Here is a 22,835-nt window from a genome sequence, read left to right as displayed (position 1 = left end):
ATTGATAAAGATATCAAAGGTCTGTTATATGAACAACGACTAGGGTTCTACCACACACACCAGAATCTGTCCAAAGATGAGAAACAAGCACTAAAGACCCTCCAAAGTAACAAACAGATAGAAATCAAACAAGGGAGGGGCAACGGTCATCATGGACCAATCATACTATGTGGTTGAAATTAATCGCCAACTAGCAGATTCAGACACATATGTCAGAATTCTCAACGACCCCACTAATACAATCCATTCTAAAATACAGGATGTACTCAAAAGATACCACACTCTCAATGTTATTGACTCTAAAGCAGTCACATTTTTGACCAATTTACACCCTGTTATTCCAGTTTTCTATATAATACCCAAAATCCACAAGTCACTTACCAACCCACCCGGCCGTCCCATTGGGGCCTCCACTGATTCCTGTTAGAACCCTCCTGTTAGTTTTTGCTATCTTGTGTTTTGCGGTCACGTGACCATCTGCCTATATATTCCAGCTCCGCCCTTCTGGCTTTGCTGGACTTCAGTGTTGTTTGACTGTCTTTCTAGCCAGGTGCTTCGGTGCCTATCTCTGTCAGTTCGCTTGGTCCTCTGGGACCTCTAGTACTTTTTGTCAGTTTGTCTTTTGTGTTCTGCAACAACTTCTGTTTAGGAGGTGTCCCATTTTTGTTCCAGTCCTTAGTTCATTTAGGGACCCCTTTCTTAATTCTATAGGTCTTCGTTCAGTCTTGCCGAGGACTAAGGCGGGTCTGTTCACTAGTAAGAGGCAGCCTGCTACATCATAGGGATTCAGCTTAGTCTTACTGTAGGGACAGCTTTCCCCTATCTTTCCTTAGTACATGTTGCAGATCATAACAGTAAGTCCAGCCCAAAAAAACTAAAAGGAAAGAAATTCGGGGATCAGTATGGTTTCCTACCAGAGTTGGCTCAACGCCTGCAGGGATTGTCTCTGGAGGTGTCCGAGCTTGAGCAACACGTGAGTAGCTGTCCTGGAGCGCATTTTGTGGAACCCAAGGTAGGACTGCCTGATGTTTTTTATGGTAAACAGCAAGATTTTTTTTCCTTTAAAAATGCTTGTTTGTTATATTTTTGTTTGAGACCAAGATCCTCTGGCAATGAATCTCAGCGCATTGGTTTTATTATGTCACTTTTGCTCAAAGAACCACAGGGGTGGGCCTTTTCTCTCCAACCTAATGATCCGTGTTTAAGTTCTGTTGAAGAATTTTTTTCTGCTATGGGGCTATTATATGACGATCCTGATCGAATCTCATCTGCTGAATCAGAACTTAGACGTTTGAATCAGGGGTCAGATGATGTTGAAAATTATTGTACACACTTCAGAAGATGGGCCTCAGAAGTTAAATGGAATGATTCTGCGCTGAGATTTTTATTTCTTGCTGGTCTGAGTGAAAGGGTTAAGGATTTGCTAATTGCATTCCATGCACCTGAGACTCTGCAGGAAGCTATGCAGTTAGCTGTTCGTGTGGATTGGAGACTGAGGTCCAGGGTTAATGATGTAAAAACTCCTGGAACTTCAGGTCCTAGTTCCCAGAAAATCTGCTCTGACAGCGGAGAACCAATGGAGGTTGGGACGATGTCACTCCGCTCTCAGGAAAGAGATCGGAGATTCGCCGAGGGTTTGTGTCTTTATTTTGGTAAAGCTGACCATTTGATTAAGTATTGTGAGCGTCGTTTAAGTAAAGAAAAAAAAAAGGTCAGTTACGCCCGTATAGCTTGTTTATGCTCTGCAGGAGTGTTTCTTTCTGGGAGTACTACTCGGCAGGGAGATTTGATTGAATTTCAGGTATTTGTGGATTGTGGTTCAACACTTAATGTGATTGATAAAGGGTTTTTGGAAAACCTTAAATTGAAATCCAAACCTTTGTCATCACCTATTTCTGTGGTTGCAATTGATAACACTCCTTTGAAATGTATTACTCACAAGACTGCTGCATTTCCTCTCACTATCAAAGGAGTTCACCAAGAAATTTTGGACTTGGTTGTTTTGGATAATTTGCCCTCTCCAGTTGTTCTAGGATTGCCTTGGTTAAGACTGCACAATCCTTTATTGGACTGGTCTACTAATGTGATTAAGTCTTGGAGTCTGAAGTGCTATGATAAATGTTGTAATGGTCGCATTGCGGATGTGGAAAAAGTGGAATTACCTGTACCTACTCAAGATTTTTGGAGGGTTTTTTCGGAGGAGGAATCGCAAGTTTTACCTCCTCATAGGGATTATGATTGCGCCATTGAGTTTGTTCCGGTTGCTACTCTTCCCAAAAGTCGCTTGTTTAATCTGACTATCCCTGAAAGAAAGGCCTTGTAGGAGTACATACAGACTATCCTGGCTGCTGGTCACATTAGACCTTCTAAGTCACCTGTGGCAGTTGGATTCTTCTTTGTTAAAAAAAAGGACGGCGGTTTACATCCATGTCTGGATTTTCGTTAAATTAATAAGATTACTGTACGCAATTCCTACCCATTGCCGTTAATTCCTGACTTGCTTAACCAGTTAGTGGGAGCCAAGTGGTTCTCCAAAATTGATCTCCGGGGGCATACAATTTGTTAGGTGTGAAGGAGGGTGATGAATGGAAAACTGCTTTTAACACTCCGGTAGGTCAATTTGAGAATCTGGTGATGCCTTTTGGTCTTACCAATGCACCTGCATTTTTTCAGAACCTTACTAATGAAATCTTGAGACCTTTGATTGGTAAGAATGTGGTTGTGTATTTGGATGACATTTTGATTTATTCACCAGATCTCGAGTCCCATTGGCAGAGTGTACGTGAAGTTTTGCAGTTATTGAGTGATAATTCACTCTTTGCTAAGCTGGAGAAATGTGAGTTTGCTGTGCAGAAAATTAGCTTTTTGGGCTAGATTGTCTCCAGCGAGGGCTTTGAGATGGACCCTGTGAAGGTTCAGGCTGTGCAGGAATGGCCTAGGCCTATTGGTTTGAAATCTATACAGATATTTTTGGGTTTTGCCAATTATTACAGGAAATTCATTAAGAATTTTTCTGTAATTGTTAAACCTCTAACCGATCTCACCAGGAAAGGTGCGAATACGGCCCTGTGGACTACTGAAGCCATTGAAGCGTTTGAGTATCTCAAAGAGAGGTTCAGTTCTGCCCCTATCCTTATGCAGCCTGATGAGACCAAGCCTTTTTTGGTCGAGGTCGATGCTTCATCAGTGGGGGTCGGAGCAGTTTTGTCTCAAGACAACAAGGGTGGAGTACATCTTTGTGCCTTCTTTTCGAAAAAATTTCGGAAACCGAACTGAATTATGATGTTGGAAATCGGGAATTGCTGGCTATTAAACTTGCGTTTGAACACTGGCGTCATTTTTTGGAAGGCGCTAGATTTCCTATTCAGGTTTTCACAGATCATAAGAATTTGATCTATCTGGATGCTGCCAAGCGCTTGAATGCCCGTCAAGCTAGGTGGGCCCTTTTTTTTCTCGGTTTCATTTTTCTGTTACCTATATCCCTGATACTAAGAATGTTAAAGCCGATGCTTTATCTCGCAGCTTCTCTCCTATGGTCGGTGCCGAGGAGGAGAGCATTTTGCAGAAAGGAGTTGTGGTGGCGGCTTTGGACTCCGTTTTGGAGAATGGGATTCTGAATCCTCAAGATAATGCTCCATCTAACAATCCCTATGGGAGGTTGTTCGTGCCTAGAGCCTTTAAGAGATTTGTTTGTGGAGTGTCATGAGTCTCGGTTGGCAGGTCATCCAGGAGTTTCGGAGACTAAGAGACTTATCAGTCGCAGTTTTTGGTGGCCTGGATGGCAGAAAGAAGTCATCAAGTGAGTGCGTCAGTGTACTGTCTGTGCTAGGTCAAAGGCTTCACATACTCCTGCTGCGGGGTTGCTTTTAGTGTTGAGCCACCCCCGTAGTGTTCGAGTTCGGTTCGGTTCGTCAAACACCCGTGTGTTCGCCGAACTGTTCGTCGAACTGTTCGTCGAACACCTTCGAACACCGTTAAAACCAATGGCAGGCAAACAAAAACACATAGAAACACATAGAAAACACCTTCAAAGGTGTCCAAAAGCTGACAAACTGCTCAGAAGACATAACTAACACATGGAAAAGTGACAAGTACATATAGTCATGCGAAAATAAAAGAGGTGGAGGAGTAAAAGGAGGGGGAGACACAGATATAGGCATGTCATGCCCTTCTAAAATCCAAAAAGTGAGAAGCCGACACGGCCAGTCCGCTCCTGCCCATGCCACCTCCGTGTCGCCGGGTTTGTGCCAGAGCCGCGGTGAACCCTGACGGCCAGCCCCCCTCTCCCAATACTGGTGCCTGTCCGCTGGTGGGTCGAGCGAGCCCCCCTGTGGTGGAGGCAGCTCTAAGCTTTTTAATTTAAATTGTCTCTCTAATTTGAATGAATACACTTTAAATCCATTTACAAGGATCTATTGGAGGGCAAGTCTCATGCCAGCAGCCGCGGTAATTCCAGCTCCAGTAGCGTCCACTAAAGCTGCTGCAGTTAAAAAGCTTTTATAAGGATCGAGCACGGCTGTCCACCGCAAGGCATCCTACTGCCAGTCCCAGCCCCTATGCCTTGGGGTGCCTCCTGATGCTCTTCACTAAGTATCCCATGGTCCCGAAGCATTTCCTTTGAAAAAATTAAGTGTCTAAACTACAGGTGGTGCAGCTTGCTTAACAGCCGGGATAATCCGCTGACTAGCAGACACTGCTACTAGGCACAAAGTATTTCCTGGGCTAGATGCAGTTAAAAATTTGTAATTAGAAACTCTCGTTGGATGCTGAGAAAGCATTCCATAGAGTCTCCTGGCACGCCATATATGATTCTCTTAAAAAGCTTGGGGTAGGGGTCTAGGGGACCCTTTTATAGCCAAAATCACGGCCCTGTATCGCAATACGTCACCTAGGCTGAAGATAAATGGAACTGTAGCACCCTGAGGGCTCGGTTGCTACAGACGTATTGCACCTCACCCAGAGGTGTGATATCTCACTCTCAGGTAAGGATGGAGTGTGGATCAGGACCCGACACCTGCATGCATTACACCACATTGCCGTGGGGCAGGGCGACCAATATGCCCCTGAGATGGGCACGAAAGTCCCTGTCCCTGGCTGGAGTGGGGGGAGGGAACACTGAGGAAGGGGAACCCTGTAGTGCAGGAGCAGGGAGGAAGCAGTTCCTGGGTGCATTGAGAAGGGAGTATAAAAGGTGGGCACCATCTTAGTTCAGTGCAGAGAAGTCTGAGCAGAAGTGGCAGGGAGCAGGGGCTCTGCATGAGCTCTGCTCCGGAGGCGGGCCTAGTAACAGAGGCCCAGGCCTGGAAGAGGGAGAAGGAAGGAAGAGGAGCGGAGAAGGCTCCAGGAACGAGGAATGAAGGGATCCCAGGGGTGCGGACGGGCGAGTCGCCACCGCACGCCCGAATCCACCTGCGTGGAGGGGTCAGGCCAAAGGGGGAGACCGGTCCCCGAACTAGTGGAGGCAGGAAACGACCCTCAGCTAGAAACCGGAGGCTCTGACATTTTATGTGGCGCAGCCCCTCGCTACACCCGCTAGGAAGGCACCACATAGGGTCAGGGAAACTGGCGCCAAGTTTACCAAGAGGAGGCCCGAGGCAGCCGGACAGAAGTGTTGGTAAGAAAGGCCAGACAAAGGACACACAAAGGGGGTCCTGTGAAGTGCTCCAAAGTTATCTGGGAGTTGTCTGAGCCCCTCACCTGGTGAACACAGTACGACGTGGGCAGCCGTTACCTGCAGACGTGGTCTGGATAATAAGAACTGTGAGTAAAGGCCCTGAACTGCATCACTGACTCCGTGTCGTTACTGCTGCTGCCCTGCACCATCACCCCCATCCTCCGCATACACTGCCCTGAGGCTATACTCCTCCCGTGGGGAGTTATGCTACGCTCTGCTGCACCCACAACACCAGCCTCAGCGGTCTGCCCTGTAGCGGCGGTTCACTCTGACCGCAATCCACGGGTGGCGTAGTCGGACATTTAAACATCAAAACCACATAAATAGTTCCGCCACTGGTTTGACCGCCCTGAGCCACGGAACCGGGTCGCCGCCACGAAGACTACAACCACCAGCATCCACCAAAAAGGGTCCGGCTCCGGGTGTCCCAAGGCCCAGGGGGTGCGTCAGAACATTTTCATCACCTTTCACAATCACCAATGGGACAAGGCAGTGATGTCCTCTGTCCCCTCTCTTATACATCCTAGTGACGGAGCACCTGCTCTCATCAATTCGCCATAACCCCAATATTAGGTGGATTGAGGTGGGAGGCACCGAGTACAAGTGCTCTCTATTTGCTGATGATGTCCTAGTATATATCACTCAATCACATATATCCATCCATGCTGTTATGGCTGAAATAGATCACTTTGTTACATGGTAAAATTTTAAAATCAATGCAGCGAAGTCTGAGGCCCTCGATGTCTCCCTCCCCAAATCCATATAGGATTCCATCCAGTCCAACTTTCCCTTTGCCTGGCCCTCACAGGGTATCAAATACTTAGGAATTCCTATTCATAGAGACCTCTCCCATCTATGTTATCTTAATTTTGGGCCCTTTATTGAACAACTCCATACAGACCACGGTTGGCAAGTTAGAACTGTAAGATTCACTACGTGAACCACTGGTGTTTTGTGGAAAAGCACATGTACACTGCGTTCCAAATTATTATGCAAAAAGTGTTTAGGAGTGATAAGGGAAGAATTTGTTTGTTTGTCAGTTAAACTCATTGATGGTGATGTGTGTCAGGGCTCTTTATATCACTGTAAGCAATTGCAGACACCTGTGCTAATTAGTTTGGCAGGTGTGTCCAATGAAAGGCAAGACTATTTAAGAAGGCTCTCTCACATTATTAAGCAGCCTACATTTTCTGCCAAAATGGGAAAGAAAAAGGATGTGTCGGCTGCTGAGAAGCAACAAATTGTGGAGTGTTTAGGTCAAGGCATGACTACAATCAACATTGTGCGATGATCAGGATGAAGTGTCTTGGCAATCAAGAAGTATGTAGCTGATTCACAGTACACACGTGTGCATGCTGATAAGGGCAAATTGAGGACTCTTTCCTACAGGCAATTACGTCAGGTTGAAAGAGCAGCGGCAAAAAAGCCTTGTCATAGCAGCAGACAAGTTTTTGAAGCTGCTTGTGCCTCCAACGTCCCCCGAACAACAAGATGCAGGGTCCTTCAGAGGTTTGCAGCTGTGCATGCGCCATCCTGTCGACCTCCTCTATCCACTTCACACAAGCAGAAACGGCTCCTGTGGGCCAAACATTACATGAAGACTGATTTCAAAACTGTTTTGTTCACGGATGAGTGCCGTGCAGCGCTCGATGGTCCAGATGGATGGAGTGGAGGATGGCTGGTTGATGGACACCCCACGCAAACACGGCTACAGCGCCAACAAGGAGGAGGTGGAGTAATGTTTTGGGCTGGAATCATGGGGAGAGAGATTGTCGGCCCCTTTAGGATCCCTGAAGGCGCTAAAGATGAACTCCATAATGTATGTGGATTTTCTCAAACAGCACTTCCTGCCATGGTTGAAGAAGAAGAACCGTGTATTTCACAGCAAGATCATTTTTCTGCATGATAATGCACCATCTCATGCTGCACATAAAACATCTGCATCTCTGGCTGATATGGGCATAAAAGGGGACAAACTTATGGTGTGACCCCCATGCTCCCCTGACCTCTACCCCATTCAGAACCTTTGGAGCATCATTAAAAGGAGTGTCTATGATGGCGGGAGGCAGTTCACATCTAAGCAACAGCTCTGGGAGGGTATTCTGTCCTCATGCAAAACAATTGAAGCAGAAACCATCCAAAACCTGACAAATTCAATGGACGAGAGAGTTCAGAAGCTCCTTTCGAACAAGGGGTCCTATGTGAAAATGTAACATCACCTAGAATAAAGTTTTGAGTTGAAAACTGTTTGATTTCAGTTTCTAACAACCTGCTAATGCTTATAATTTCAAAAATGACCATTTTTTTGGTCTTTATTAAAATGAAAAGGTTGATCGAAAAGTTTGGGGGATCTAAGATTGTGGCAACCCAGTAGTCATGATTACTTCGAATTCTGACAATATGAGGGTCATGCTGCAGGTAGTGCAGCAAGAAGGCACTTATGTGCCTTGCGCATCTCGGAGCCCCAAAATTATTTTCCGGGCTAGATGCAGCTAAAAATTATTTTTAATTTTAAATCTGGTGAAGCTTTAGTATAGATGGCCTAATAGGATCAGTGCTGCACACTGCTACAAAGCCCAAATTATTTTCCAGTCAAGATACAGATAAACATGATTAGTAATTTGAAAGCTTAAAACGGTTGGTAGGGTGATTTTAACCAATCATCAAGCTTTTACTCTCCCCAGGATGACACAGGGGTAGAAAAGTCGTTTCGGATCCATGATTTGTTCATCTTTATGAACGTGAGTCTGTCTACATTATCAGTGGAGAGCCGCGTGCGCTTATCTGTCAGCACACCACCAGCAGCGCTGAACACACGTTCAGACAGAACGCTGGCTGCGGGGCATGACAAGATCTCCAAGGCGTAAGTGGCTAGCTCCGGCCATTTATCCAGATTGGAAGCCCAAAAAGAGCAAGGGTCCAGTGACACAGTCGTGGCTTCAATGTTTACTTGGAGATACTCCTGTACCATCGTCTCTAGGTGTTGACTATGTGTCAGACTTCTTGTCTCCTGTGGCCTTGCAAAGGATGGGCTAAAAAAGTGGTGAAATGATTCCGCAAAATTGATGTTACCAGCAGATACTGTGGTTCTGTTACGGTTTGAGTGCTGAACACTTGACGGTCCCACGGTTGGCAAGTTGGAACTGTGAGATTCACTACGTGCACCACTGGTATTTTGTGGAAAAGCACATGTAAGATTCTGCAACAGTCTCTGCTGATACTCCTGCATGCGTGCATCCCTTTCTATGGCAGGAATAATTTCTGCAAATTTACTTTTGTACCGGGGATCTAACAGTGTGGCAACCCAGTAGTCAGGATTATTTCTAATTCTCACAATTCGAGGGTCATGTTGCAGGTAGTGCAGCAAGAAGGCACTCATGTGTGTTGCGCATCCAGGAGCACCAAGTCCCTGTTGTGTTGGTGGCGAGGTAACAATCATGCTTCCTTCCTCTGTCCTCACCCCCCAACCTCGCACAACAGAAATGTGATCAAGGTCTCCCTCATCTGATGAGTCTTCCATCAGTTCGTCCTCCACTTCTTCCTGGGCTCCTGCACCTTCCTCACTAGTTTGGCTGCTACCATGCGCCCTGGTAAAACCATCTCCCCCACCCTCACATGCCTGCCGCCTTGGTGCTGCCGACCGTCTGGACCTTGCAGATGTTAGCCCTTCCGTATACAACTCCTCCTCCTCTACTTCCTCCACCTCCTCTTGTGCCACCACCTGACTCCGAATTCTGTTTAACATGTGCTCCAGCATGTAAATCACCGGAATAGTCATGCTGATAATGGCATCGTCAGCACTAAACATCTTCGTCGCCATTTCAAAACTGTGCAGAAGGGTGCATAGGTCCCTGATCTGAGACCACTCCTCCAGCGTGATTTGCCCCACCTCTGATTCTCGTTGGCCCAGGCTATACGTCAGAACGTATTGCACCAGGGCTTGTCGGTGCTGCCACAGTCGCTGCAACATGTGCAGAGTTGAATTCCACCGGGTAGGCACATCGCATTTTAGCCGGTGAAGTGGCAGGCCCAACGACTTCTGTAGAGATGTAAGTCGCTGAGCTGCGGGATGCGAACGGCGGAAGTGAGCACACAGCGACCGTGCCCTCTGCAGAAGGCCATCTAGTCTGGGATAGTGGGCTAAAAATTGCTGGACAACCAGGTTCAACACGTGAGCCATACAAGGCACGTGTGTGACATTGCCCCGGCGAAGGGCCGCACCCAGGTTTGCAGCATTGTCGCACACGGCCTTCCCTGGTTTCAGGTCCAGTGGAGACAACCATTCATGAAATTGGTTCTCCAGAGCTGACCACAACTCCTCAGCTGTGTGACTCACATTTCCCAGACATTTCAATGTAAAAACCGCCTGATGACGTTGAGCCCTACTGCCAGCATAGTAAGGAGGTGTGCAGGATCCCTTCTGCGCAGTTAGAAAGCTTGTGGCATGACCAGACAGGCTTTGGGTGCAGGTGGAAGACCGAGAGGAGGTTGAGGAGGCAGAAGCAGTGGAGGAACTTTGACATAAAGAGGATTGACGCACAACTCGTGGGGACGGCAAGACTTGGACAGCAGCCCCTTGTCCTGCTGTCACCATAGTTACCCAGTGCCCAGTCAGCGACATGTAACGCCCCTGTCCATGCCTACTCGTCCAAGTGTCTGTGGTGAAATGCACCCTGTCACACACAGAGTTTCTCAAAGAAGCGGTGATGTTGTGTGCGACATGCTGGTGGAGCGCAGGCACACCTTTCTTTGAGAAGTAGTGCCGACTGGGCATCTGGTACTGGGGCACTGCGACGGACATAAGGTCTCGAAAATCCTCTGTGTCCACCAGGCGGAAAGGCAGCATTTCTGTAGCCAAGAGCTTGCAGATGGTGAAATTCAACCTCTTAGCTTTCTCATGGCTAGGAGGAAATGGTCTTTTACTTGTCCACATCTGAGGGACCGAGGGCTGGCTATTGTGCTTAGACGGGGTTGATAAGGGTGTCCCCGGCAAACTGCCGGTCTGTGAGGAAGATGCAGGCGGACATGTTAGGTTGCCTTCATCCAAAGGTGGTGCTATCGATGTCGGACAGCGCTCAACACCAGCTGGTGTTACCACCTCCAAAGAAAATGATGACCTGCCAATCACGCTGGCTGTTGCGGGTAAAGAGGTGGCAGGTCTGCGCCCCAAAACAGGTGTGACTGCTGTCCCCCCAGTCACAGAGGATGAAGAGGCCGCGGATGCACAAGATATGGCAGACGGTGATTGGCCCGGCCGGCTAGGCCGCATTGTAGCACACTGAGCTTCCCACTGCAACTTATGCTTCATGTCCATGTGCCGGTTCATGCATGAAGTACTCAAACTATGTATTTTTTGGCCTCTACTTAGCTTTTGCTGACAAATGTTACAGATAACACGAGTTGGGTCATCTTTATCGATCTGAAAAAATGCCCAGGCTATGCAAGGCTTAGCACCCATGCGACCTGAAGAGCCACCACGACTTGTGGTGAGAGGCAGAGTTGTGTTTGAGGATGCAGTTGTTGACGTGCTTCCAGTACTACGTCTCTGTCCAGGAAGGCGCAACCTGACCTCGTCGTCACTAGCATCTTCCTCCACCTCCTCTGCTGACCTCATCTCTTGGCTGACTGTGGGTTGACAGTAAGTGGGATCTCCGACCTCATCATCATCACCCTGTGCGTTATCACACCCGTCGTCCTCAGAGCCAACCTGTTCCTGCCCTGACAAAAAACTAAAGTTGTCGCTCCAATCAGGTATTTGAGTCTTATCATCGTCTTCCTCATTGTCTCCACCAACAGGAGTTACAGTTTGGGAATGAGGGTCTACATTATGGTCAGAACCTTCTGCGTCTGGTCCTGGATCCGACTCATAAAGATTCTGGGCATCAGTGCAGATCATTTCCTCGTCTGGATTCACAGAAGCGCTGGAGTCGACCTCTGATTCCCAGGCTATAGTATGAGTAAACAGCTCTGCAGACTCAACCATCTGTTCTACCTCATACTCAGACGGGCAGCTGGAGATTTGGGAGCTGTGAGGAAGCAAGTGCGATTTGGGTGACACCTTTGAGGACTGGAGTATTTGTGATGTTGAAGTTGATGTGGAGGAGAGCCCACTTAAAGGAGCACTTGATATCCGTTGAAGCACCTGCTGTTTTTGTGCCTCATCTGGAATTTGTAGCGATTGGCGTGGCCGTAAGAAAGGGATCTTATCACATTGTCCGCTAAAAGAAGTAGACATTTTAGTTTGGCTGGAAGATGGTCTTTCTTCTGCAGATGTTACTGTTGCTTTAACACCTACCCCACGGACACAACCTTTTTTCCCCTTCCCAACACGCCTATTCCCCTTTCCACCAGCAGCAGGCCTTTTTCCACTCATTTTGGTGGTTAACTAATTCACAACTCTGGAGTTGTTTGCACAAAAAAAAAATGGATGGTAACCGAGCAGAGCTGAGTGGCCAAACTGTGGTATTAGGCCAAAACTATTGGCTGGGTTAGATGCAGAAAAAAATTATTTTGAATTTGCAACCTGATGGAGGTCAGTATAGATGGATTAATAGAACAAGACCCACACACAGCTAGAAGCCCAATATTTTTTCAGAGGTAGATGCAGGAAAAAAATATATTCAGTTTGCAACCTGATGGAGGTCAGTATAGATGGACTAATACAACAAGTCCCACACACAGCTAGAAGCCCAAATATTTTTTCAGAGGTACTGTAGATGCAGATAAAAATTTATTTTAATTTGCAACCTGATGGAGGTCAGTATAGATGGACTAATAGAGAAAGTCCGACACACTACTAGAAGGCCAAATATTTTTTCAGAGCTAGATGCAGAAAAAAATTATATTCAGTTTGCAACCTGATGGAGGTCAGTATAGATGGATTAATAGAACAAGACCCACACACAGCTAGAAGCCCAATATTTTTTCAGAGGTAGATGCAGAAAAAAATATATTCAGTTTGCAACCTGATGGAGGTCAGTATAGATGGATTAATACAACAAGTCCCACACACAGCTAGAAGCCCAAATATTTTTTCAGAGGTACTGTAGATGCAGATAAAAATGAGTTTTAATTTGCAACCTGATGGAGGTCAGTATAGATGGACTAATACAACAAGTCCCACACACAGCTAGAAGCCCAAATATTTTTTCAGAGGTACTGTAGATGCAGATAAAAATTAGTTTTAATTTGCAACCTGATGGAGGTCAGTATAGATGGATTAATAGAACAAGACCCACACACAGCTAGAAGCCCAATATTTTTTCAGAGGTAGATGCAGAAAAAAATATATTCAGTTTGCAACCTGATGGAGGTCAGTATAGATGGACTAATACAACAAGTCCCACACACAGCTAGAAGCCCAATATTTTTTCAGAGGTAGATGCAGAAAAAAATATATTCAGTTTGCAACCTGATGGAGGTCAGTATAGATGGACTAATACAACAAGTCCCACACACAGCTAGAAGCCCAAATATTTTTTCAGAGGTACTGTAGATGCAGATAAAAATTAGTTTTAATTTGCAACCTGATGGAGGTCAGTATAGATGGACTAATAGAGAAAGTCCGACACACTACTAGAAGGCCAAATATTTTTTCAGAGCTAGATGCAGAAAAAAATTATATTCAGTTTGCAACCTGATGGAGGTCAGTATAGATGGACTAATAGAGAAAGTGCGACACACTACTAGAAGGCCAAATATTTTTTCAGAGCTAGATGCAGAAAAAAATTATATTCAGTTTGCAACCTGATGGAGGTCAGTATAGATGGATTAATAGAACAAGACCCACACACAGCTAGAAGCCCAATATTTTTTCAGAGGTAGATGCAGGAAAAAAATATATTCAGTTTGCAACCTGATGGAGGTCAGTATAGATGGACTAATACAACAAGTCCCACACACAGGTAGAAGCCCAAATATTTTTTCAGAGGTACTGTAGATGCAGATAAAAATTAGTTTTAATTTGCAACCTGATGGAGGTCAGTATAGATGGACTAATAGAATGATGCTATGCCCAAAAGATTTTACTTCACTAGGTGCAGTAAAAAAATTGGTATTCTATACACAGGTGGTATATCTTGCAACACAGATAGGCTACTCCACTGACTAACACACTCTGCAATAGGCCAAAAAGGATTAGCTTTGCTAGATTCAGCCAAATGCTGTGAAAAAAACTTGCACAGCACTGACACAGACCTGCCTGGCAAAAACTGATAGGAACTGATGTAACCTAGTCCTGAAAAGGACTCCAATTACAATTAGTCTTTACTCCCGCAACCTATCTATTTAAGAGCACAGACCTCCCTGATAAAAGTCGTAGGAAATGCTGTAACCTAGTCCTTAAAAGGACTGCAATCACAACTATTCCCTACTCCCAAGCTATCTGTATATTTGTGCGAAAATTGGCTTGAAATTAACAAGGTATAGCGCACACAGCAACAGCGGTGCCGTCTAACACGCAGCTGCAGCAGTGAGAAAATGGTGGCGACGGGGAAAATGGCTTGGTCTTATAGGGCAAGGACATGTGACATACACTGCCAATGACACATGCCCTTGCTTGTGTGAAAAAAAGCACTTCGCTCCGTGTGTGCGCTGCTGATAGGCTGACAGATTGCACCTCCCCAGTGCAAATGCGGGAAAGAGAAAAAAAAATGGAGATCTTCATTGTTCCTGCAGAGATCCATCCCCTGCCCCTCCCCCCACCCCGCTGTACACTCAAACTGCGTATTAACATTAATTTTCATCATTACTGAGAAAAAATCCAGTTATGATTTTGGTGCACGAACAGTTATCGAACATAACCTCGAACAGCCGAATTTTTCTCAAATTGTTCGTGTTCGCCGAACGGCTCGAACACCGCCCAAAACAGCTCGAATTTGAGATTGGCGAACAGTTCGAGTAGAACAACGCTCATCTCTATTTGCTTTGCCCTCTGGAGGTTCCTAGTGCGCCTTGGACGCATCTCACTATGGATTTTATTACTGATCTTCCTGTGTCCGAGGGTTTTACGATCATCTGGGTGGTCGTGGACCGTTTTAGTAAGATGTGTCATTTGGTTCCATTCATTAAGTTGCCCTGCGCCAAGACACTCATTAAGGCTTTTGTTAAGGAGATTGTCAAGCTCCATGGCGTTCCCACGCATATTGTTTCTGATAGAGGACCTCAGTTTGTGGCTCACTTTTGGCGTGCTTTTTGTGACAGTTTGGGAGTCTATTTGTCATTTTCGTCTGTTTATGTTCCAGAGTCGAATGGACAGACTGAAAGAAAGAACCAGGATGTTGAACAGTTTTTGCGTTGTTTTGTGGTAGACAATCAAGAGGTGTGGTATGAGTTTCTGCCTCTCGCAGAATTTGCTCTTAACAATCATACATCCTCCTCTGCTGGGTGTTCTCCTTTTTTTTGTTGTACTGGGAGACATCCGTCTTTTGGTTCGTTCTCCAAATTGGGGTCGGTGGTGCCAGAGGAGGAGAATTTTTCCGGTGATTTGGAGAGAGTTTGGACTAATGTACGTTGTAACCTGCAAGAGGCTAACAAGAAGTCCAAGAAGTATTTTGACCGGAAACGTAAAGAGGTTTTGTTTACTGTGGGTGACATGGTTTGGTTGTCCTCGAAGAACCTGCGGTTGAGGATTCCCTCTAAAAAACTGGGTCCTAAGTTTGTGGGTCCATTTAATGTGCTTCAGGTTGTTAACCCGATTGCTGTTAGGTTGGATGTCCCTACTTCCTGGAAGATTAATCCTGTGTTTCATGTTTCCTTGTTGAAAAAGGCTGACGTATCTAATAGGGACGCCACTGTCACAGCTCCCCCTGTGGTGGAAGACGGCGAATATACATTTCTCGTATTTTGAATTCTAGATGGCATAGAGGGAAATTACAGTATCTTGTCTCCTGGTATGGTTTCGGTCCCGAAGACAACTCCTGGGTAAGGACGGATGATGTCTCTGCTCCTAGGCTTGTTAAAGCTTTCCACAGGAGGTTTCCTGATAGGCCTGGGCCCGGAGGATCCAGAGGATCCTCATAGAAGATGGGGTACTGTTAGAACCCTCCTGTTAGTTTTTGCTATCTTGTGTTCTGCGGTCACGTGACCATCTGCCTATATATTTCAGCTCCGCCCTTCTGGCTTTGCTGGACCTCAGTGTTGTTTGACTGTCTTTCTAGCCAGGTGCTTCGGTGCCTATCTCTGTCAGTTTGCTTAGTCCTTTGGGACCTCTAGTACTTTTTGTCAGTTTGTCTTTTGTGCTCTGCAACAACTTCTGTTTAGGAGGTGTCCCATTTTTGTTCCAGTCCTTAGTTCATTTAGGGACCCCTCCCTTAATTCTATAGGTCTTCTTTCAGACTAGCCGAGGACTAAGGCGGGTCTGTTCACAAGGAACAGGCAGCCTGCTACATTGTAGGGATTCAGCTTAGTCTTACTGTAGGGACAGCTTTCCCCTATCTTTCCTTAGTACATGTTGCAGATCATAACAATTCCATCCTATTGCCCTTGGCTTAGTACCTGGAGAAAATCCTCACACCTTTGGTCCAGAAAACTAGGGCCTTTTTACTTGATACCAATCAATTCTTGGATGTCATTAGGAATATCCATAGCGTCCCTCCTGACAGTATATTGGTTACACTGGATGTTAATAGTCTATACACCTCAATCTCCCACGTGAGAGGGCTGGAATTGTCACGCCCCCGTGTGCCTTACTGTTTGGGGACAGTATATATATATCACGGTGGCTGGCCCAGGGCAGACAGTGCACAAAAAGGGGTAGCAAATTACTAATAAAAGTTCGGATAATTTGTGACGCCACCTGTGGTGTCTGGTGAAGGTCACCAGCGCTGCAGCAGTGCTCTGAGGCAGGTGTCAAGGCAGCTAAGATAGTATAGCTCCCCACAGGTGGAGTGGGCCTCAGGGCAGTATAGATGGATAGCTGATGTGTGCGCTGGGTGTTGTGGTGCAGGTAGATGGCGCAGCCGGAGTAACAGACAGAAACAGAGCGTTTTTCTTCGTTACCTTTACTGGTACAGCTGGTAGATATGGTCCAGGGTACTCCAGGTGAAGGGCGCACTTTCGGACTTCTCCCCAGGGAGCGGGTATAAGGCCTCCTGATCCGTGTCTGCCTCTGTGTAAGCTCCTGGCCAGCCTGCAACTGGGCCTAGCTTATGTGTCTTGCTTTTCTCTACCTGTTGCTCTGAAGTAGGACCTCCGGTTGGTGACCACTTTCCCTGGACGTCGGGGCCTTCATGGTACCTGGTCCTGTACGTGTCTAGCTTCAGGTTTGCCAGGGACTTGTAGTTCTCCTGGGATTCCGGTTAGCCCTACTGGGTGTAAAGGGTCCCTGTAGGCTCGGACCCGGTGTCCGGTAGATATATTCGGGTGAGCCTGGTATGCTCATCTGCCCCCTTTAGTTCCACTCTCCTCGCCGTCGGCCACGCTCGGGGCCCTCACTAGGCTTCAGTACTGCTGGAGGCCTAGCTTGCCTCACACAGCAGCTTGCGTGCTGCTCACACTCTGAGCACTAACTATTCACTCATCTGCTGAACTATCTAACTAACTAACTGAGCTGCCTGGCTCCACCTCCCCTTTATATATCCCTAACAGGGCTCCTTCTGCTGGTATGAGGTGGAAGGTGGAGGTATTTGCATGTAGTGAGGGCCTCTTGTGGACAAATCCGTCCGTGTAGCCTTCTGGGTTCTGTGGCACCGTGCGCAGCAGGGCGCCACAGAAGCAACCTCATACTTACTGTCTCTATCTAATCTATCACCCAACTCTATTCAACTATGTTTGGAATTACTCTCACTCGTACTACATCAGAACTATTTCATGTTCAGGGATGACTTCTATGTAGAGATGCGTGGTACCGCGATAGGTTCGAATATGGCACCAGCCTATGCAAACGCATACATGCACAAATTCGAGGAAGACTTTGTCTACCCGAATGAACTGTTCAAACAATGCTGAATCGTATACCACCGCTACATAGACGATATCTTCTGCATTAGGCAAGGACCAATTAATACGTTGACCACTTTCTTTACCATACTCAATTCCGTCCGACCTGAACTTCAATTTACATTGAGTCATGACCCTGCACAAATTTGCTTTCTGGACACGGTAGTCCTAAAAGACTCATATGGTCACCTTACTACAGACCTATACAACAAACCCACAGATTGTAACAGTCTCTTACATTTTTCTAGTAGCCACCCTAGGGCTACTAAAAACAGCCTACCCCGGTCCCAGTTTCATCGGGTTGCACGTATCGTCAGCAATCCAGACCTCCTGCCTGAACGACTACAGACCATGTCACAAAAATTCCAAGACCGACACTATCCCACCAAACTCCTCAATGAAGAAAAATCAAGAGCACTACAACCCAGTCAACAACCCCCCTCTCCTAAAATGGAACGAGTCCCGTTTATACATACCTACCACCCTCTAATGTCGAAAATACATACCATGATCAAGAAGCATTGGCCATTACTTCCTAGAGCCTACCCAGACATTCCAGCATTCTCCAACCCAGCCCTCATGTGCACTAAAAGAGCCCCCAATATCAGGGATAAAATCATTAAGGCTGACTTAGGTAGTTCCCGAATTACCGCCACACAGCGCCTCCTCAGTACAAGGAGACATGGTACCATTCCCTGCCTTAACTGTGCAACCTGCTCAAATATAACCAAGTCTGATACTGTTACGCAACCAAGGACGGGTAAATGTTACCCAATTAGGGGGTTCTTTACATGCGACTCTAACTTTGTTGTATATGTTATTAAGTGTCCATGTGGCCTGCTCTACGTGGGTGAAACAACACAGCATATAAGGGACCGTATTGCCAGCCACGAATCCACTATTCGCTGTTGTAAAAACTGGCTCCCACTACCAGATCATTTTACTAAATACAAACATACCGTAGCACAATTACGATTCCAGGTCATAGAATAGGTCCTAAGACCAAGAAGGGGAGGAAATCATATCAGGTTGTTGAACTACCGGGATGCTTATTGTATCTACACCTTACAGACACTTTCCCCAAAAGGTCTGAACAGGGAAATGAATTGGATCAACTAAAATATAAAATATAAATTACCATATGCATTTCTCTCCTCTACGGACACAATGATCCATTAAATGATCAATAAAGCGTAAATAACCTTATGCATTTCTCTCCCTTGCAGACACAATGATCCAACTTCTCCCTTGGGGTAAGTAGTCTAATCATCCACGTCTTTAAATAATGCCTACTAGCATCTATACACTGCTAACAATAAATAGATCCCTCCCATTAACCTGTGCCTTTCCTTAAATCGCCCCTCCCATATCTATATATATGTATATGTAATGTTTCTTGCCGCAAATCTAACAGTGAACCTATTCCCTGTGATATCATGTATTTTGTTTAAGGTGCCCCTCCAATAGCCTTACCCAATACCCTGCTTTAGCATAACATTGAGCGCTACATACATTGCGCAAACACTGCAGAGCCCATTGTTGCTCTGGTCCCCATAGCAACAGCCGGACCCGGCGGCCCGCCTCTTCCGGTCCGGCTATCGCACGGAAGCTACAGGGCACTGAGATCCCCATAGTAACACTCTGTACACATTGACGTCATATCCGACGACCCGCCCCTTCCGGTCCGACGATAACCCGGACCTTTAAAAAGGGCGCCTCTCCACTGTGGGATCACGGCCTCTCCACAAGCTAGGTGCTAGCAGCACAGCTACCCGCCATTGCCAGCCAGACACCGGATATATACCGGCTTCCACTTGTAAGTATAGAGTTCTCCCAAAGACCACCTGCATTGTATATTCACACTTGGTATTTTTTTGTAACCAATACCTACTGTCCCATTCCCCTAGGCTTATCCAAGCCAGTACTATTTGGATTAAGAGGTACCTACTTTTTACTCTACGCATATCGCTATGACTAGACTGCACAATGTCCTAATACCTCTGCTCCACAGTTTACCTTCAAAGGGGTCCTATCTGCTTGAACACACAGCCTAAATCCCACACATACAAACCATCCAGTAAAAAGTAAGTTTTTCTGTCTTTTTTGTGTTTTTGCAATCTATGTTACCTGTATCATGGCTATACTATGAATATGTGAAATATGTGCTACTATATACTGATGTCTCTCACTCTCCTTGGTCTCTCCCCTTCCCATCCCGTCCCCTCTCCCCTATCCCCCTCCTTTATTCCTGGTACTCATTGTATTCTCCTTACAATATGGAATTTTTTATATTTTGTATATTTTCAATGCACTGTGACACTAACACAGTTCCATATTAATATACTTGTATATATCACCCTGTATTTATACACTTATTCTTGTTTTCCAGTAGCGACTGAATTGAATAAGGCCGGTTCGGGCCGAAACGTCTCGCTATTTGCTATACTCGCTATTTTGTCGCCACCCACCACTGGTTTGGTTAAAGTATCTTAATTTATGCTGTTCAAATAAATTACACCTTTCAGAAATATGAGAGTGCGATGAATTAACTTTATTGTACTAGCTTGGGCTTACAAGCCCATTGCATCTGCACCTTGACTTGTGACAGAGTGCACGCCAACTTAACCCCCTATAGTTATCTGGCCTACACCAGAATCTTTTAAACATATATATTGGTGTCTGAACAGTCACAGACACACTCAATTTTTTTTTTTTGGGGTGGGGGAAATACCAAAAGGTTAATAAGACGCGTATTTGTACAGTCTGACTGAGGAAAAAAAAAATACAGGATTTAGATGAAAAAAAAAGGATTTTTCCTGGCCCATGAGACCGGGGGATAAGTCTAGCAATTTGACCAGCAGGAGCACACAGGACTGTAATGCAGTGTTTGCTGGTATAACCACTGCGTCTCCTATACAGCCTGCCTGCCTGATATCTGGGATGAATATTAGTCCTGAGAAGGACTGTTTGTTTGATTTGGCAGGCTTTAGAGACCCTACACTACCTATTTTGCACTATATATCTCTCCCTAACTCAGCAGCACCCTCTCTACACTGTCTGATCCGGAGTGACTGAGTCTAAGATGGTGGCGCCCTGTTTTAAATACTCGAGGTGACGCTGTGCGGCCAACCAATCACTGTAATGACCACAAACAAAATGGCTGCGGCATTACAGTGACTGGCTGGCAATCCCTGCATGTTCATTGGCTCTGTAAAGAGCGCCAAACGTGCAGGGCGGAGACCCGACCTCCCGCCCGAGTAACCCGGAAATGCTCGGTGCTCGCCGAACATCCCGAGTAGTGAGATGCCCGGGCGAGTAACGAGCAGTGTCGAGCATGATCGCTCAACATTATCTATCACATAAAATCCCCCAAAAATACATTTAAGTTTGTGGCTGTAATGTGAAAAATGTGGAAAAGTTCATGGGGTATGAATAATACTTTGTTCAAATTTGCTGGCTTCAGTGAAATCACAAAAATTCTACATGAATTTGATTCTCATCGAATTAGTTTGCTATTATATAAAATGAAATCAATGCACTTACCATTAGATTAAAGGGCATTCTAGGCTTGAAAAACTTGGATGTTTTTGTGTAAAGAATTTTATATGGAGACTTCACAATGAAAATATTTTCTAGTTCAGATTCCAACATATCACTACCTGTAAAAGAAGCAGAAATGTAGAATATTTACATGATTGGAAGTGATGGCTAAGACAGTTTACCAAAACTTTAATTTTTTGCTTTTTGATATGCTCAGTGCAGATGATTCAGTCATGACTGTAGAACAAAAACTTTACAGAAGCAAACAGGTGCAAACCCTCCATTTTGAATAATCCTGGACGTTTTGTAATTCAGCTCCAATTCTAACTCTGAAGTTAAAATTTAATTTGGAAATTTTACAGAAAGAAGACTGAGCTGACAAAAATAATTAAAAGAATCCTAAAATTAAGATCAGATTTTGATAAATATTTAGATTTGAGAGTCCTCAGTGGTTGATACCTTTTAATGGCTAACTGAAAAGATGGTAATAAATTGCAAGCTTTCGAGACTACTCAGGTCTCTTCATCAGGCATAGAATACCACAAAATCTGAAGAGTCACATATTTTGAAGTTTCTTGAAAATATTTGATATATAGTGTTCATATTCCATTTTCTTACCTGAATCAGTAATGACAGTAACAGACACATATAGGCTCCAGCCTAACATGTCTTCTTCTTGTTGAAAATACGTAACTAAATCTTCTCTTTTCAAAGTAGTAGAGCCTTCACCATTGCTGATCTACTTAGCAGTTGACATAGGAAAGCACAAAAAGTCACATTTATTTTTTGGCAACACGTTATAGAGGTTGTTTCATGAGGAAACTCATATGCCTTATTACAGAACATAGATATAATAAAATAGGTGATTAATCCCTTAAGAACCGAGCCACTTTGTACGTTAATGACCGAGTCTTATTTTTAAAATTTGTAAAAAAAGGAGAGAACAGGGCGCAATGGATGACTCAGTAATGCAATTTGTAGAGGGGTGTGGGAATGGCTACTAACCTTATGGAGTTGTGCACCTCTGCACAACCCCAGTGTAAAGCTCCACAAGCTCTGCTCTGTTGGTGACTGTCATCTACTTTCAGCGGCGTTCACAGGTCCCGATCTCACGGTGGTGGGTCACGTGATCAGGTTAGTTGCACATACCTCCGAAATGGACGCCCAGCTTCACCACCACTCCTGGCAGCATTCCGGAGGGGTTAGGGCAGTGCCGCTTGGAAACCAGGGTAGTAACTACTTAACCGGTTCCCGACCGCCCACTGTAGATAAACGTCGGCGCTTGCCGGGCTCTGTGCAGCGCCGACGTTTAAAAACGGTGGGTGGTCTCGCAGCGCTCAGGACCCCCAGGGTCCTGCAAGCGCTGCGATTCAGGTGCAGAGCGTTAGCTCTGACAGGGGACATCATCGGGACCTGATTAGATCAGGTCCCAGTGATGTTAACCCTTAGCTGTCTTCTATATGCTGTGATCTATTGTGATCACGGCATATAGGAGACAGCAGGAGGAGAGGGGGTCGTCCACTTACCTCTCCGAAGACCTCCGAGTCCTTCCAGGACCTGGGGTTGCTATGGCAGCTGGAGGTCACATGACCGCCTCCAGCTCTGCCATATATGGTGTCCTGTCTGGCTCAGCTGCAGCTGTAGCCAGACAGGAGACTCTGACTGAAACAGTCAGGGAAGATCT

The 22,835-nt window shown here is 45.7% G+C and overlaps 1 protein-coding gene across 2 annotated transcripts in view; it reads right to left on the bottom strand.

Annotated features, from left to right (window-relative positions):
* Positions 1-22,835, bottom strand: part of LOC141167053 (complement C3-like) — a 439,340-nt gene that overhangs the window by 340,655 nt on the left and 75,850 nt on the right. For both annotated transcript variants that reach the window (XM_073654379.1, XM_073654380.1), the window contains exons 9-10: positions 21,770-21,890; positions 21,155-21,270 (exon numbers count right to left, since the gene is read on the bottom strand). In XM_073654379.1, the coding sequence (XP_073510480.1) occupies positions 21,155-21,270; positions 21,770-21,890 (237 nt within the window). The remainder of the gene's footprint in view (positions 1-21,154; positions 21,271-21,769; positions 21,891-22,835) is intronic.

This window comes from Phyllobates terribilis, unplaced genomic scaffold (assembly GCF_046119375.1).
Source record: "Phyllobates terribilis strain yellow unplaced genomic scaffold, ASM4611937v1 Scaffold_11__3_contigs__length_659146591, whole genome shotgun sequence".
Taxonomy (NCBI): Eukaryota; Metazoa; Chordata; class Amphibia; order Anura; family Dendrobatidae; genus Phyllobates; species Phyllobates terribilis.
Note: the sequence above shows the minus strand (reverse complement) of the source record. Positions and strands in the feature narration are given on the sequence as shown.